At 40.0% G+C, this 15,881-nt stretch overlaps 1 protein-coding gene across 1 annotated transcript in view; it reads right to left on the minus strand.

Annotated features, from left to right (window-relative positions):
* Positions 1-1,174: 1,174 nt before the first annotated feature.
* LOC139245193 (inactive ubiquitin carboxyl-terminal hydrolase 53-like) overlaps positions 1,175-15,881 on the minus strand; it is a 167,579-nt gene continuing 152,872 nt past the window's right edge. Inside the window, exons 14-17 of the mRNA XM_070871130.1 lie at positions 11,496-11,559; positions 10,322-11,346; positions 7,669-7,753; positions 1,175-3,563 (exon numbers count right to left, since the gene is read on the minus strand). Coding sequence (XP_070727231.1) covers positions 7,692-7,753; positions 10,322-11,346; positions 11,496-11,559 — 1,151 coding nt within the window. The 3' untranslated portion in view covers positions 1,175-3,563; positions 7,669-7,691. The remainder of the gene's footprint in view (positions 3,564-7,668; positions 7,754-10,321; positions 11,347-11,495; positions 11,560-15,881) is intronic.

Genomic DNA, 15,881 nt, shown 5'->3' on the forward strand with positions numbered 1-15,881 from the left:
CCCCTAGCTCTGGACGAATGTGGTGCCAATGCGAAGATCGGACTCAGGCCTCCTTCCCTCCCTCCCGGTAAGCTCCCGCTCCTCCCCCCCCCCCCTTCCCTCCAGTTTAGCTCCCGCTCCCTCCCTCCCTCTCGTTTAGCTCCCGTGCCCCCCTCCTCTCTCCCCGAAACACAGACAGAGAGGGAGAGACACAGAGAGACAGACACTGGGTGCCTCCTGTCCCAGCACGCTGTTGGAGGGCTCCCAGTGGTGCAGTTGGTGAGTAGAAACTTAATTTTGTATTTATTGATTGATTTAAAAAAATAATGTAATTTTTTTAGATTTTATTGGTTGATTTATTGATTTATTTATCATTTATTATTGATGATGGCTCTTTATTTGTAAAAGTGAAGTGTTTAATGTTTGTGAACCCCCCTTTCCCCCCTCCCCATCTCTCGTTACCTATGCCTGATTTATAAGTGTAGGCAAGGTTTTTCTGAGCGTACAAAAATCTACACTTACTCCATTCTAAGTTAGTTTGGAGTAAGTTTTCGCTGCCTAAACTTGCAAAACAGGCATAAGTGGCTGTACATGCCCCCTTTTCAAAAAAAATCTGTTCCACAATGAAACTATTCTCACTAGAACTGGAGCAAACTAAATGCCGAGAATTGCAATTTCTAGTTGCTCCAAAAAAATAGGAGCAACTCAGGCTGAAACTTGAGCCCACTATCTCTAATCTCGTTCAGCCCTACAACCCCTCCAATTGCACAAACGCTCCATTTCCACAAACGCTCCATTTCCCCACTGACTTCTTGTGCATCCTCCCTATCTCTTCTCACGCCTTTAGGCACCTACATCTAAATGCTCTGCCTCTCTATCTGCAAGACCCTCCTTAAAACCCTTTTCTTTGACCATATCTCCTAATGTTTCCTTCCTTTGCTTGGCATCAATTAAAAAAAAATTAACACTTTTGTAAAGTGCTTTGGGATGTTTTGCTACATGTGTAAACACATATGAGCTTTGGTTGAGAATATTTATTAAAAACTGAGCTTTGTTTGTGATGTGCAGAGATTCCAGTATGGAGACTAGACTGCATATCCCTACATTAGACTAAATTAAGTAAACATACTGAGAAGTAGGATAAAAATATTTTATTTCAGGTTTTAATACTTTTATCATTAAGATATTAGTACATGTAACCGGAAAGAACCTCCTTGGACAAATAAGTAAATATTTATTCCACATTATGTATCCAAAGCATAATAAAAATCAGTGTGTTACAAATATTCTCTCATTTTACATAGAAAAATAAATAGACACTCTGTCCTTGCCACAGTTTGGTCTTATGGCCATATTGGTCCTTTTGTGCTTTATTGTTCCACAGGCTGGATTAAATCAGATGTTTGGAGTCAAGAACTTTTAATACAGTATTTTTACAGCACAATATAAAATTAATTTATAGTCAAGGTATACTTAGGATTATATGTGGTTTTGACACAATGATCCTAAAACTTTTAAGGCTTACTTTCGATATATTTGTGCAAGGTAATTAAACTGGTAAAATACTTATAAGCAAAGACACGTTTGATAGTAAACTAAGTTAACTGTTCAGTGCACAGCAAAGTTCAAGGTTGTTCAGAAGATATCTAAATATTCTCACTTTTCATTGGAGCCAATGGGGTTTAGCCCAATAGATACAGGCACACTTAGAAAATAAACCAACAAGACTTGGGACAAGAAAGTCCATTTGAATACAGAAATGCATTCGAAGCATGTGTTACAAATGGAACTATTATTAAATAATTAATCTGCCTTTCAGGTGACATTTAAGATAAGTAATTTTAAATAACTTGCCTATTCGGAACTCAAATGCCATAAACATGTGTGCATAGTAACAGAAAAAACAGAAGTGTACTGTTAATACATAGTATTCTTCAGATATTGAAAAGATAATACTTTTATGAAAAAGTTAGTCAGATAATATCTACATGCAGATATTAGTATATTAAAAAAAATAAGTTACAGTACCTCAAATCTCAGCCTGCATAGAATCTTTCCTCAATGCATAAGAAAATTCTTTTATAAAAAGCATTTTCCATAAAATTATTCAGAATTTTGGCAGTTGTGCCTATAGATCTCCATGTTACAAATGTTCTCTATGTACAGTACTTTTATATTTGTAGTCACAATTGACCTTCAGTAAATCACCATGTGATTAGGCTTTTGTAGTTTTGAAAGTTAATTTGTATAGTAACATACAGTGGTATAAAAGAAATCCAACCGGCACACTCTTAGAGGGCAAGTACTATTTGTTATAAAATGTTTTAAAATGTTTGACTTATTTTTTAACTTGTACAAAAAAACCATAATTTTAGTGTTTATAATTATGAATAAAACTGGTTTCTGCAAGCTCATTTGACAAATAGAAAATATTAAAACCATTTAAACAAAGTTTCAGAAATAAAAAATAGAAGTTATACTGTTTTGTTTTTAAGTTAGGTCCTCAAAAGCAGCTATTAAATCTGTCTATTGTCATTAGATTCTGTACTTGTTATCTTACTACAGTGATGCTTTGTTATTTTATGTACCAATAAAAACATTTTTTTGCTATTTTTGGAAAGCTGATATGTCTTGGACATTTGGAGTCTCTGGGAGTGTATCAATATTTGCAAGTGTTTCCACACACAAATTTTAAAAAGCTATTGTTTACTGCTAATGGGTGATTTTTTTTTTTTTAAAAAGCCTTTTGAAACTATTGAAATCTTTTGGTTCACTTAGCTTACTCCTGTCGACTGCTTTTTAAAATTTCATTTTCATCAGCTAATCAAAGAATTTGCTGATTTATGTTCAATGGATAAATCTCAAAACTTTCAAACTTTAATTTCCTGCACAACTACATTTTGCTCAATACAAAAGGCTAGGTTTTTGCCAATTTAATTTGCAATCAATTTCTCCTCATCACTGGCTTTTCCTTATGGCAATTTATTAGTTTCCTCTGGTAGAAAATCTTAAATTCAGCTTATTAAAACAGGAAAATAAGTTTAAGGAAATCAAGACAGACTTTATCTGCTTTATCTTGTTCCCTGAAATTAGTAATCAATTTTGCTTAACATTTTCTTGGCATAGGATTCAAGACAGGAATATTTGAATGATTCCATGTGAAAGCTCACAATTGTGGTTTATACAAAAAAAAGAAAGATAAAATAGTCCTGTGTTAGCAATGTACAGAATACAAGTTTTTGATTGACATTTTTAAAATGTTTCCACATCTTCACTATGTGCAGCACTTGAATCTATACAAGGAGCAGTACTGCAAAATCTTTTGACTTCATCCAGCTTTATGAATGACAGCTGCCCTCTGCTGGACAATTTCTGCATCATCAATTATTCTTAGCAATTTTTATTTGGAGCTCTTCCTTTTGTAATTATAGTGCTCCAGTTAAACGGTCTTTAAAACCAACTTGGAATTAAATAAAATTAGGTTCCATGACAATCTCACTTGTCAAGTCTTTGGGATGTGACTCGTGATGTCTTTAATTCCATGTATATTGAATGGCACACAAAGCAGAACATCTATCCACAGCCTGGAAAAGTAAAATCAAGAATGAAACTTTCTAAACTGCATAAATATACATGGAAATGTACATAGAACACATCCCATTTAAATACACACCATTTATCAAAAATACAAAATCATGTTAAAATGATTACATCCTACTCCCAAAGCCATTAGGCATATTGAAATTCCTTGCAGAATGATTTAGGCTAAAAAAAAGAACTTTTGATCAGAGTTAAAAAAAAAATCAAAGCATTTTCATGGATAATCTAGGAGGTCGTTAAAGCTTCTGATATTTAAAAATAGTAGGCTCAATACCATAGAACAGATATAGTTCAGTGGTATAAAAACAAAGTGCTGGAAATACTCAGCTGATCAGCTAGCATCTGTGGAGAGAGAAACAGAGTTAACGTTTTAGGTCAACCTTTCGTCAGAACTGGAAAAGTTAAGAGATTTGGGGCTCAATTTTGCCCAACCTCTTTTTTCAGCGCATTTAGCTTAAATGCGCCGACTTTGCGCGCTGGAAAAAAGTTGCCCCATCCTGGCCGCTCTTCCGAGTCCCCGGATTCCCAGTGTGGCATGCATTGTGAAGTGCGGGGCGGAGCAACAGGCCAGCGCCAAAAACAGTACTGGCACCTGCGCGCATGCACAGTGAAGTCTGTGGGCATGCTCCTGCCCTCCCAGCGTGTCCTTGGGCTGTGAGCAAGACCCGATGCTCGCAGGCCCTATCCCCGGCCGAAAGGACGCCCCGATCTTGCCGCATCCTATCCCCGGCCGAGTGGCCTCCAGCACCGGGCGGCCGGCCCAGAGTTCCCAGGCCTAGGTAGGACTTCAGTTTTATATTTTTATTCATTGATGGTTGTGCTTGAGAATTTTGATTGGGGGGGGGGGGGGGGAAGAAAGAAAAGAGTGTGTTTTGATTGGGGGGGGGACTTTAAAAAAATACTTGATTCTGGCATAAAGGTAGGACTTCTATTTTTGATTTGTTATTGATTGATTGCTTATTACTTTTTGTGTTTTGTTTAGTGCTTTGTAAGTCTTGGTGCTTTAAATGTACTAACCTGCGCCAATTTCTTAACTGCCCGCAAGGTTTTTCAGAGCTGGCCACATAGGCTGACCCAAGTCGATTTGGAGTAAGTTTTAACTGGCCAAAGTGGCATAAATGGCCAAAACTGGCGCAAGTGTCTGGGAACACCCGCTTTTGAAAAAAAAACGGAAAGAAAAAAATCGTACCTAACTGACTTACTCTGGAGCAAATTTTGGGGGGAAAATGGCATTTTTTAAACTTAATCCAGAAAAAACTTACTCTTTAAAAAAAAAAAAATTGGTGCAAGTCATGGCCAATACTGGGCCCATAACAAGGTTTTAAGCAAGTGCAAAGGCAAGGAAGGTGGTGGGTGGGGGAGGGGATGAAAGAACAAAAGGGAAGGTCTGCAATCGGGTAGAAAGCAGTGTCGGATAGGATATTAAAGCGAAGCCCCATCTCCTCACTCAGGTGGATGCAGAAGATAAGAGGGGTTCTCCTGGTTGTCCTGACCAATAATTATTCCTCAATCAACATCACTAAGAGAGATTATCTGGTAATTTATTTCTTTGCTGATTGTGGGACCTTGCTGTACACAAATTTGCTGCCGTGTTTCCCTACATTACAACAGTGATTACACTTCAAAAGTACTTCATAGGCTACAAAGCGCTTTGAGACATCCTAAAGTCATGCAAGGTGCTTTATAAATGCAAGGTTTTTAAAAAATCTTTAAAAAATCTCTATCACTCCATCTCAAATATTGTACAGTATATTTTGTAAACAAAGCTCACAGTACATGTTAATGCAGTATGCCATTTTTTGATGGTTGTAGATTTGCTGAGTGATTTGTAGTTATTCATGCTGATTTGGCTCTAGTGTTGCCTCCAGACACAATATAAATGACCATGACATGGTATTCAATTTGTTTTAATTTTATTTCTTGATTTGGGATATTATTAAAAGTGGATGCATCACACTGTTCATTGGAAGGTAAAAAGTTCACATTTACACTTGTTCAGTATCAACTAGTTTCAATTTCAAATGTTTCCAAAATGGGACATATATTAAATTGCCAAAAATTGTCAAGACTTGTGTTATAGTCATATCCCTCTTTGTCCCAGCACTGATTAGACTGCCTTGTATTTGTGGCTAATCTTAACCATTAAGAAAAATTTCAACTTGACAATGCGCAATCATACCAAAAAATGTAACCTGGAAATTAAGGCACTTTTGTGGAATTTGAGGGGATTCATAATATAGATGCTGCAAATACTAGTATTAAATGATACACACTTGCATTACAGCTCCTGTGTTTCAATTAATATATATTTTAACAGAATTAGGTGAAATAATTATGCAAAATTACATGACTTGCATTTACAGCATCAACATTTAAAAGCACAAAAGAAAATTAGTTATTGAAAACATTGAATTGCAATTTGGGCATGATGGCCCCATCTCAAACTGAACCAGACTGTTTGCAATTCCAAGCTTAGCGTCTAACCCCATGTTCTCTCCATCACAAAGACAGCCTACTTCCACCTCCACAGTATCACCCATCTCTGTCCCAGCCTCAGCCCATCTGGTGCTGAAACCTTCATCCATGCTTTTGTTGCCTTCATACTCAAGTATTCCAAACATCTCCTGGCCAGCCTCCCATCTTCCAACCTTCATAACCATGAGCTTATCCAAAACTGTCCATAAGCTAACCCACACCAAGTCCTGTTCATCCATTAACCATGTGTTTGCTGACCTACACTGACTCCCAATTCAACCTCCCATCCAGGCAGTACCATCCACAGAAGAGGATACAAGTGAGTGACGAACTTCTAGGCTAATGACAATGTTATGCTGTGACAAGGCACCAGGAATAGTTTGAGTGACACAGATTTGTTAATCTTGGACTGAATAACATTGTCTGCCAATTTTTAATATGCTTTTTCATTCCCCAACACAGACCTAACAGAAGACAACTTGTTCCAAACTTAATGCTGTTGAATCTGCCGCCAAGCATTGCATGTGATTCACTGTCAGATTCCCCAACTCACCACTTACTTTATCTCTGGATGGAGCAGGTAAAACTGGGCTTATGCTGTTCAGGGAATCATGGGTATAAACATCTGCTCTACTACCTTGGTAGAAGAGATCACAGCACCATTGAAATCAACTGAGTCAGAATACCATTGGAAGATGTTGCTCTCCCAACATTAGTCAGTTACTCGGAACTCCTACACGGCAAGCACACCCAAGGTGGGCAGAGGAAATGTTTCAAGGACACCCTCAAAGCCTCCTTGATAAAACGAAACATCCCCACCGACACTTGGGAGTCCCTGGCCAAAGACCGCTCTAAGTAGAGGAAGAGCGTCCGGGAGGGCGCTGAGCACCTCGAGTTTCGTCGCCGAGAGCATGCCGAAAACAAGTGCAGGCAGTGGAAGGAGCATGCGGCAAACCAGTCCCACCCACCCTTCCCTTCAATGACTGTCTTGTCCCACCTGTGACAGAGATTGTAATTCCAGTCACCTGAGAACTCACTTTTAGAGTGGAAGCAAGTTTTCCTCGATTTCGAGGGGCTGCTGATGACGACGACGACACTCAGTTAAGGATGAACACAAGAATATTTTATGGATTGCTATTTTCCACACTAATGTGGGTACCTGGCCTAATATTTATGGGTTTATACCCACTTCTTCTGTCTTAGTATTAGTAAGGAGAGTAACTATAAAGCAGCCATATTGACATGATCTTAATGTTTATGACTATGTGTGGCACACACTTTCCCAGGAACTCTAGATCACAAGATAGGTCTAGTTGAATATTGTCCTTTATCCAAAATGATCTAGAATTGATGTAATCCCTCAGGATACCAACTCCACTGTCTTCCCATTACCACAGTCAGCTGTTTCTTAAATATATTTAGTGTCCTGGCCTCGAACATCCTTCCTGGCAAAACTGTTCCTTTGTGTTGAGAAATACTTGTTGCATATGTCCTAACCTTGTCCTTCTCTAACCCAAATCTATGCCTTTGCTTACAAACACAACTATTGTCAATAGGTATGGAATATAACAGCATAATAAGCAGATTACACAATGCAGAGTTGTCGGGAAATACCTGGTTGCATTTCACAGTACCAATTATGAATGGGAATTTCCTTTTCTGGGACTATGCATCATTTGAGATGTATTCACAGATGAACCTGTATAAAGAACAGTTCACAGAATTATAGAATCCCATCAACTGTATATTGAAAAAAAATCTAACTTTACAATGTCTAAATAAAATTGAAGCAATTTGTTTTAGAAATGGAATCAAACTTTAAAAAATTTTAAACACAAGATGCTTATTTCTAAATGTAGATTTTATCATTTATCTCATCTCAGCTCAATGTATTAGAAACATACCTGCTAAACATTCTCAATCTCACTCTCAAAAAAGATCACTTTTTGCCTAACTTATATTATGATATTGTTAACGATTCCCTCTCCTCAGGTATTGTCCCCATCACCTTCAAATCTGCCATCGTCACCCACCACCTAAAAAAAAACACCCTTGACCCATCTCTACCGGCTCATCTCCAACCTCCCTTTCCACTCCAAAATCCTTGAATAAGTCAACCTCCCAAATCCTTGCTCACGTTTCCTGCAACTCCATGTTTGAACCCCTCCAATTGGGTTTGCGCCCCTGCCACAGCACTGAATCTGCCCTTATCAAAGTCACAAATAACAACCTATGTGACTGTCACCATGGTGCACTATCCCTCCTCAACCATCTTGACCCGTCTACAGCCTTCAAAATGGTTGACCACACCATCTTCCTCCAACACTTTTAATCCATTGTCCAGCTAGGTGGGACTGTCTTCACCCGATTCCATTCTTATCTCTACAGTCGAAGTCAGAGAATCACCTGCAATAACTTCTCTTCCCACTCCTGCACCGTTACCTCTGGTGTCCCCCAAGAATCTATCCTTGGACCCTCCTATTTCTCATCTACATGCTGCCCCACAGCGACATCATCCGAAAACATGACACGACATGACGTCAGGTCAGGTCAAATGTATGCTGACGACACCAAGCTCTACCTCACCAATACCTCTCTCAAACCATCTACGTTCTACAATTTGTCATGCTGCTTGTCCGACATCCAGTCCTGGATGAGCATAAATTTCTTCCAACTAAATATTGGGAAGACTCCGTCTCCACCAAACTCCATCTCTCTCCCTGGTCACTGTCTGAGGCTCAACCTGACCAATCGCAACCTTGGCATCCTATCTGACCCCATGATGAGCTTCCGACCACATATCTGCTCCATTACCACGATTGCCTGCTTCCACCTCCGTAACATCACTTGTCTCTGCCCGCCTCAGTGCATCTGCTGCTGAATCTGCTGCTGAAATCCTCATCCATGCCTTTGTTACCTCTCGATTTGACTATTCTAAAGCTCTCCTGGCCGGCCTCTAATCTTCCATCCTCCATAAACTTGAACTCATCCAAAACTCTGCTGTCCATAGCTTAACTCTCACCAAGTGCTGTTCACCCATCATAGGCAGTCCCTCGAAACAAGGATGATTTACTCCTATGCCAAAAAAAGGATGAGTTCACAGGTGTTTCAATGAAGGACCTAATATTCCAGGTCCTGAACTACATCCTGAGGGGTGGAAGATGCCGGTGCGTGGATTTTTTTTTAAAACCTGGGGTGGCCGTTGCACACCAGCCATCACACTGTTATTGAGAGCTAGGTCTTGGTCCAAGCTGATTGGAGACCTGCTCTGCTGCACGGACATCACAGTGTGGGTTGGTCCATGCTGCCCCTGGGCCCTCGCCTCTTCTGGCCCCGAACTCACGCCTCTCCTGGGCCCAGATCACGTCTCTCTACAATCTCTCGCCGCTCCTGCTGTATCTGCCCGCGCTCCAATCACCGACCTGGATTTTGATGATGCCCCTCTTCGCTGCCGTCGTTCTCCTGCACCAAGCTCGTGACGTACCTTGCAGTGGTATGCCGCCACACTGTTCCAGGGGCCACTCGCCGCTCATTTTTATGGCCCGACCTGCTGCCGATGGTCTCTTGCAGGTTGGGGCCGCCACGCCCATCACTTCAATGCTCGCTGACTTACATCAGCTCCTAGTTGAGCAACACCTCAATTTTTAAATTCTCATACTGGTTTTCAAATCTCTCCATGGCCTCACCCTTCCCTATCTCTGAAACCTCCTCCAGCCTACAATCCTCCAAGATCTATGCGCTTCTCCAATTTTGGCCTCTGCACAACCCCTAAGCTTCTCTATCTCTCTTTAAGATGCTCCTTAAAGCTACATCTTTGTCCAAGTTTTTGGTCATCTAGCCTAACATCTCCTTAAATAGATTGGTGTCAAGCTTTGTTTGATAATGCTCCTGTAAATTAAAGTTGTTGTCATATGAGATGTAGAAGATATCCCATAATAGGGCTACGATGATTTCTATTCACAAAGCTTTTGAAGATTCACTGAGATGTGAGCTTCCTTGCATCTTAACCATTTATTGTAAATTTGTTTTGTGGACATGGTTTATTCACAATCTATGAAACGAATACCTGTCTGTAGTGTTTCAAACATAAATCATTCAAATGGAGGCACATTCCTGCACATCAACACTCAGGTTGTACATAAATTGCTGTATAAGTGTAAAACATTGGAAATATATAGCAGATGGAGCATTATCTGAAAGTGTTAATATTTCATGTGCAACCCTTCATCAGTTGTTTAACTAGTTCCAAATTACAAACCTAACTTACCTTGAAAGGGATGCCCTGCTCCCTGCTGGGATTCATTAGCTTTCATATCAGCAAAGTAGAGTTTAGGTCTCTCATGGTACTTGACTCTGTAAGTATCGGTCATGCAACTATCCACAGAAAAATAGGTTGTTGGAGCAACTTGTTTGTCCAATCCTGCTGAAGCAGCATTAGTTTCATGCTTTGTAGAATTGTCAGGCACATTTATTACTCTATCATGCAAGAACTCATGATCAGAGCTTTCTGAAGGACTTGAAACCTGCCCTTGATCAAAAATCCTCTTAGGCTCCTCATTCAGAGGTACCGTTGCATCATCTGTAAACCTGGATTTTACGCATGCAGCCACTTTAGTCAAAATAGAAACATTTTCCTTTTGCTCCTTTAGTTCATCTACTGGTCTGACATTTAAAGCATTGCTGTCCAAACTTGATTGGGTTCTCCGATTATACTTCTTTGGAGGCAGAGGCGGTGGCGATGACCTTACTTGATGGGCAGATTCTAGGAAGTTATCTCTCGTCTCACAACCATGGTGTGAATTTAGTTCCCCAGATAGCAAGCATTGACTGAATTGAGAACTTTCAGATGAACTGTTGGCTGGATGCAAATGTACTGGTGATCCATACGGTGATGCTGCTGCATTTATTTCCACATGCTGTGACTGGGAAGGAAACCTATGAACTGCAGAACCCAGTGAGGCTTGCAAATTGTTACTGGAACTTTCTCCAAAAGTAACAAGTGAAACCTTCTTGAAGTCTTTGTAAGGAAATACATCAGGATCTTGTGGCACAGATAGATCCTCGGCGTTGGACTTTGCTGAAAAATTTGGAGCTGTTTTGTCTGTGGAGGGTTGTTTCAGTTGCTGCTGTGGTGGATTTTCATTATCCTTACAGTACCTGTGGATCTGTAAGTTCATTCCAGATGACTCTTGAAACACAATCTTTTGCTTAGGGGAGGGAGCAGCTTTCCTGGCTCTTTCTAATGAAGGTGATGCTTGGCCTTTACCATATCTGTCTATACCAAACTGTGATCTAAAAAAACATTAAGACAAGGTTAGCTTTACATTGCAAGTAGAATTTCTCCCCCAGTATTTTCAAAGTATTCCCCTATAAAATAAAAGGCTTACCAAAAATGTTTAAAATGAACTTTTTTTAAAACTTGAATTTACAATACCAATTACCTTTGCACATTAGGTCTGGGAATAATCTTGTCTCTTAGCTTGTACTCATTTTCTTGCAGTTCATCTGCGATTTAAAAGGAACAAAAGCTGTGTTGTTAGTTCACGTAACTGTAATTGCAAATAGTCCCTAATTCTTATTCCTAGTGTAGTCAGATAGAATAAATTTTAAATTATCTATTTTGGCTATTCAAAAACACATTCTGAAATCAAATCAACTCCTTTGTAAGATAATTACATTAAATAAGAGAATTTTTGCTCTTGGACATAGATGAAAAATAATTTGTAAAAAACACAAATTACACCCCTCAGAAATGCAAATTGATCAAAAGTTACATTTTGTAAAACATAAATGGCATAATGCTCCAGCTAGAAACAGAAATTTTAGCAAAGTAGGCCACCTACCATTTGGCCCTTTAACCCATGCTGAATTTAGACCCTGCTTGGGGGCTGCTTTTACAATGTTATTTGCCTGCTCTTTCCCAAGACTAATCCCATTTTCCAGCTTTCACCCCATAACCTTTTATATTCATTTTTAAATAATCATATCCAGTATTTTTGAATGGTATAACCAATTTAGCATTCTATATTCCAATAATTCCTTAGGGAAACAGTTTTGCTAATCTTTTTATGCATCTAGTTAAAAGAGATCACAACCTCTTGCATTTGATTCCTTTTTAGGTCTGTTTACCTTGGCTATTCCTTTCGTTATTTTGAACACCTCCCATCACATCCTCTCAATGTTCCCAGTTCAAGGGAATAAAACAGTAGTAGTTTCAACTAGTATGTTTCTATATTCAAAAAGGAGTTAGATGTAGTCCTTACTACTAGGGGTATCAAGGGGTATGGCGAGAAAGCAGGAATGGGGTACTGAAGTTGCATGTTCAGCCATGAACTCATTGAATGGCGGTGCAGGCTCGAAGGGCTGAATGGCCTACTCCTGCACCTATTTTCTATGTTTCTAACTAGCGTCGTAATTTAAAAAAAATTGCTCATAGTATTTATTGCCCGACCTAGATGCGCTGAAAAAGTGGTGGTGGGCCTGGAGCCAACAACAGTGTGGAACTGGACAAAGCAGTTGGAGTTTCAAACAAACAATAAATAATCTGGCAGTTATTTTTTTTCTGGTATTAGCCCACATTACCAGGTTTTTGGTATTTAATTTCACAACTTGGCATCTTCAATTTGAACTTTTAAACTCTGGGTTGCAAATCCAGTAGTATAACCACCATTCTACCAAGTCCTGGATAACTCAGATTCCTCATCAGTCGTATAATCCTGAAAAAGCTGACTGTATTTTCTCCAGAACTATTACATCACTCCTATAAGGCTCAACTTTGCCCAATCCCTTTTTTCGGCATACTTACCTTAAGTGCGGCAACTTTGCGCGCTGGAAAAAAGGGGCCCCATCCTGGATGCTCTTGAGAGTCCCTGGAGTCCTGGCGTGGCGTGCATTCTTGTGGGGGGTGGAGCAACAGGCCAGCGCCAAAAACAGTGCTGGCACCTGCGCGCAGGCTCCTGCTCTCCCAGCGTGTCCTGCGGGCTGTGAGCAGGACCCGATGCTCGCAGCCTCTATCCCCGGCTGAAGGGACGCCAGATCTCGCCGCACCCTAACCCCGGCCGAGTGGCCTCCCGCACCGGCCAGCCAACCCGCCGAATTCCCGGATGAGTTAGGACTTCGGTTTTATTTTTTTATTTATTGGTTGTGCTTGAGAGTTTTGATTGGGGGGGGGGGGGAGGAAAGAGTGAAAAAGTATTTTGTATACCAGCATATCTCTCTCTTTCGCTTTCCCCCCCCCCGCCCCCGTGACATCGCGCATCGCGGCCAGCAGCTCGCATTTCTCCAGTCGTTCTGCGTAGCCACCCGCCCCCCCCCCCCAGTGACATTTCGGTAGAATTTACTTCATTTTTATTAGTATTTTAATTGTTTGACCTTTTCCTTGCAAAGTTTGGTGCTTGGTTGTTGAAGTCCCCTCCAGTTCCCTTCCCTCCCCTATCCCTGCCCTCATGTCTGCCGATTTTGCGCAGCTTTTTCTTCACTGCCCGCAAGGTTTTTCAGAGCTGGCTACATACACTGACCTAAGCCAATTTAGAGTAAGTTTTTGCTGGCCAAATTGGCATAAATGACCAAAGCTGACGTAAGTGTTTGGGAACGCCCGCTTTTGAAAAAAAAAACTGACCTAAAAAATAAATCGGACCTACTCCGGAGCAAATTTGGGAGGGAAAATGGCATTTTTTAAACTTACGCCAGAAAAAACAACTTACTCCAAAAAAAATTGATGCAAGTCATGGCTAAAGTTGGGCCCATAATGATAAGGCTAAAATTGCACAACGTATTCCAGATCTGACCATTCGGCACAGATTCAACATGATCTTTTAAAAAAAAACATGATTAAGAGCTAGGAGCCAATCAGCAAATACAAGGATGATGGGTGAGCAGACAGGAAACAGGCATCAGAGTTTTGGATGAGCTGAAGTTTACAAAAGGGTGGAGATAGAGGGGTCAGCCAGATCAGTGAAATAGACAGGAAAGTTAAATGGCTGGTTGAGGGCAAGAGAGAATGGAGGGAGTTAGAGAGAGAAATTAAGCCATTCAGCTGCCTTTTTAAATTGCATTCAATAATGCTCAAAACTGTATACTCATAAAACATTAATTTTTACAGCACAATGTGCTGTATTAGTAACAATGTTACTGTTAGGTGATTCAATTGATAAAAAATGTAGGTGATAAGATTTAAATTCAAAGAAGCTGCAGTGTACTGCAACCACAAATCACACGGGTGTAAAACGAGACTACACCAAATGCAACTATCATTTGACCAATTACACAAGTCCAAAGTAGTCAGAATATTTATTTTATCTAAATCACTTGTGTAAAGTAACCCAAGATGTGGTTAGAGTTCTTTCCTATCTACTGCATGCATACACACGCTATCCCACTTCACAAGTATCTTTCTCGATTACTATAAATCAATATGGTATTTTTGCTGCACAATTAAATCTTACCATTTGTCACCAGCAATAATTATCTTACTGTTTCCAGTTTAATCTAATACCAATTGTTAAAATACTGCTTGCTGCTAAATACCATATGGAAGGGGGATAGGGAAGATATTAAAATTCTCCCCTTCCCATCCCAAGAAATGAAAAACAATCACCTCCATATTCATATCTCTAAAATAAAAAGCAGCTCACGATGGGCTTACATGGCAAATTGCCCACCTAGAAACGAGCTCCTTAGATTACTTACCCAAATGGAAGATTTCCATTAGTACTCAAATAATCTGGGACATGAATTGTAATTTGTTTATTACGATCCTGTTGCAGCAGTTCAAGCGAGATCACCCATCGCTAATGCAGCAATTTTTATTTGAACAAAAACACAATTCTTTTGCCTCATAATTATGGAGGTTTGAGGTGCAGCAATTTGAAGGCTTCATTTTCTGGGCTGATGCCTTTGAATGTTGCTATGTTATAAACATGCCTAAGTCACAAGACATACCATTATATCCCATCCATAACTGGGTGCTATTTGTTTCACCAGGAAAACTGGAATTCTTCCTGCTTGTGGATGAATGGCAATATGCTAAAGAGTACCCACAAGTTGATCCTATAGCACTTTCGTAGATTAAGTCTACATTGGAAACTCAAGGGTGATCTGGCAATGATGCTTTGTGCATTCTATATGGAGTTGCCACCAGAGAGAACTTCAAAAGCTACAGAACTTTCGCATAGGTTTAAATTTAAAGTGGAAGAAACACAGTAAAGTGGTTTTAGGAACATTGTGATTTTAAATTGGCTTATTTCCCAACCCATTGTTTAATTGAGCAGGTGTTGCTTCCCTTCACCCACTGCTCAAAGTTTGTCCTTCCTCTGGAGCATCAGGGGCAGATCTGTGTCGTTCCTTGCTAGGCAAAATATTTGAACTATATGTGGGTCCCCTTCATGAACCAAGTCACAATTAACTGGGTCAGGAAGTGTTTAATTTTTCCAAATATTGACTATGAATGTAATATTATAGCGTACATCAGATAAGAGCAGGGAAATGAGATTAATAGCCACCTCTGATATAACTCTACCACTAGCACAATGGGCCAACTAGCTCACTTTTGTGCTGAAAATTCTATGATTTGACACAGATATATTTTTTTAAAATCCCAAAGTATTGCACACCCGATAAAGTACTTTTGAAGGGGACTGATTTTTGTAATGTAGGAAACGCAGCAGCCAATTTGCACACAACAAGCTCCCACAATCAGCAATGAGATAAATGACCAAATTCTTTGCAGGATAAATGTTGGCCAGGAGACCGGGAGAACTCCCATGGTGCCATGGGATCTTTTACATTCACCCGAGTGATGTGGCCTCGGTTTATTGTTGAATCTGAAA

The sequence above is a fragment of the Pristiophorus japonicus genome, chromosome 2 (genome assembly GCF_044704955.1).
Source record: "Pristiophorus japonicus isolate sPriJap1 chromosome 2, sPriJap1.hap1, whole genome shotgun sequence".
Taxonomy (NCBI): domain Eukaryota; kingdom Metazoa; phylum Chordata; class Chondrichthyes; family Pristiophoridae; genus Pristiophorus; species Pristiophorus japonicus.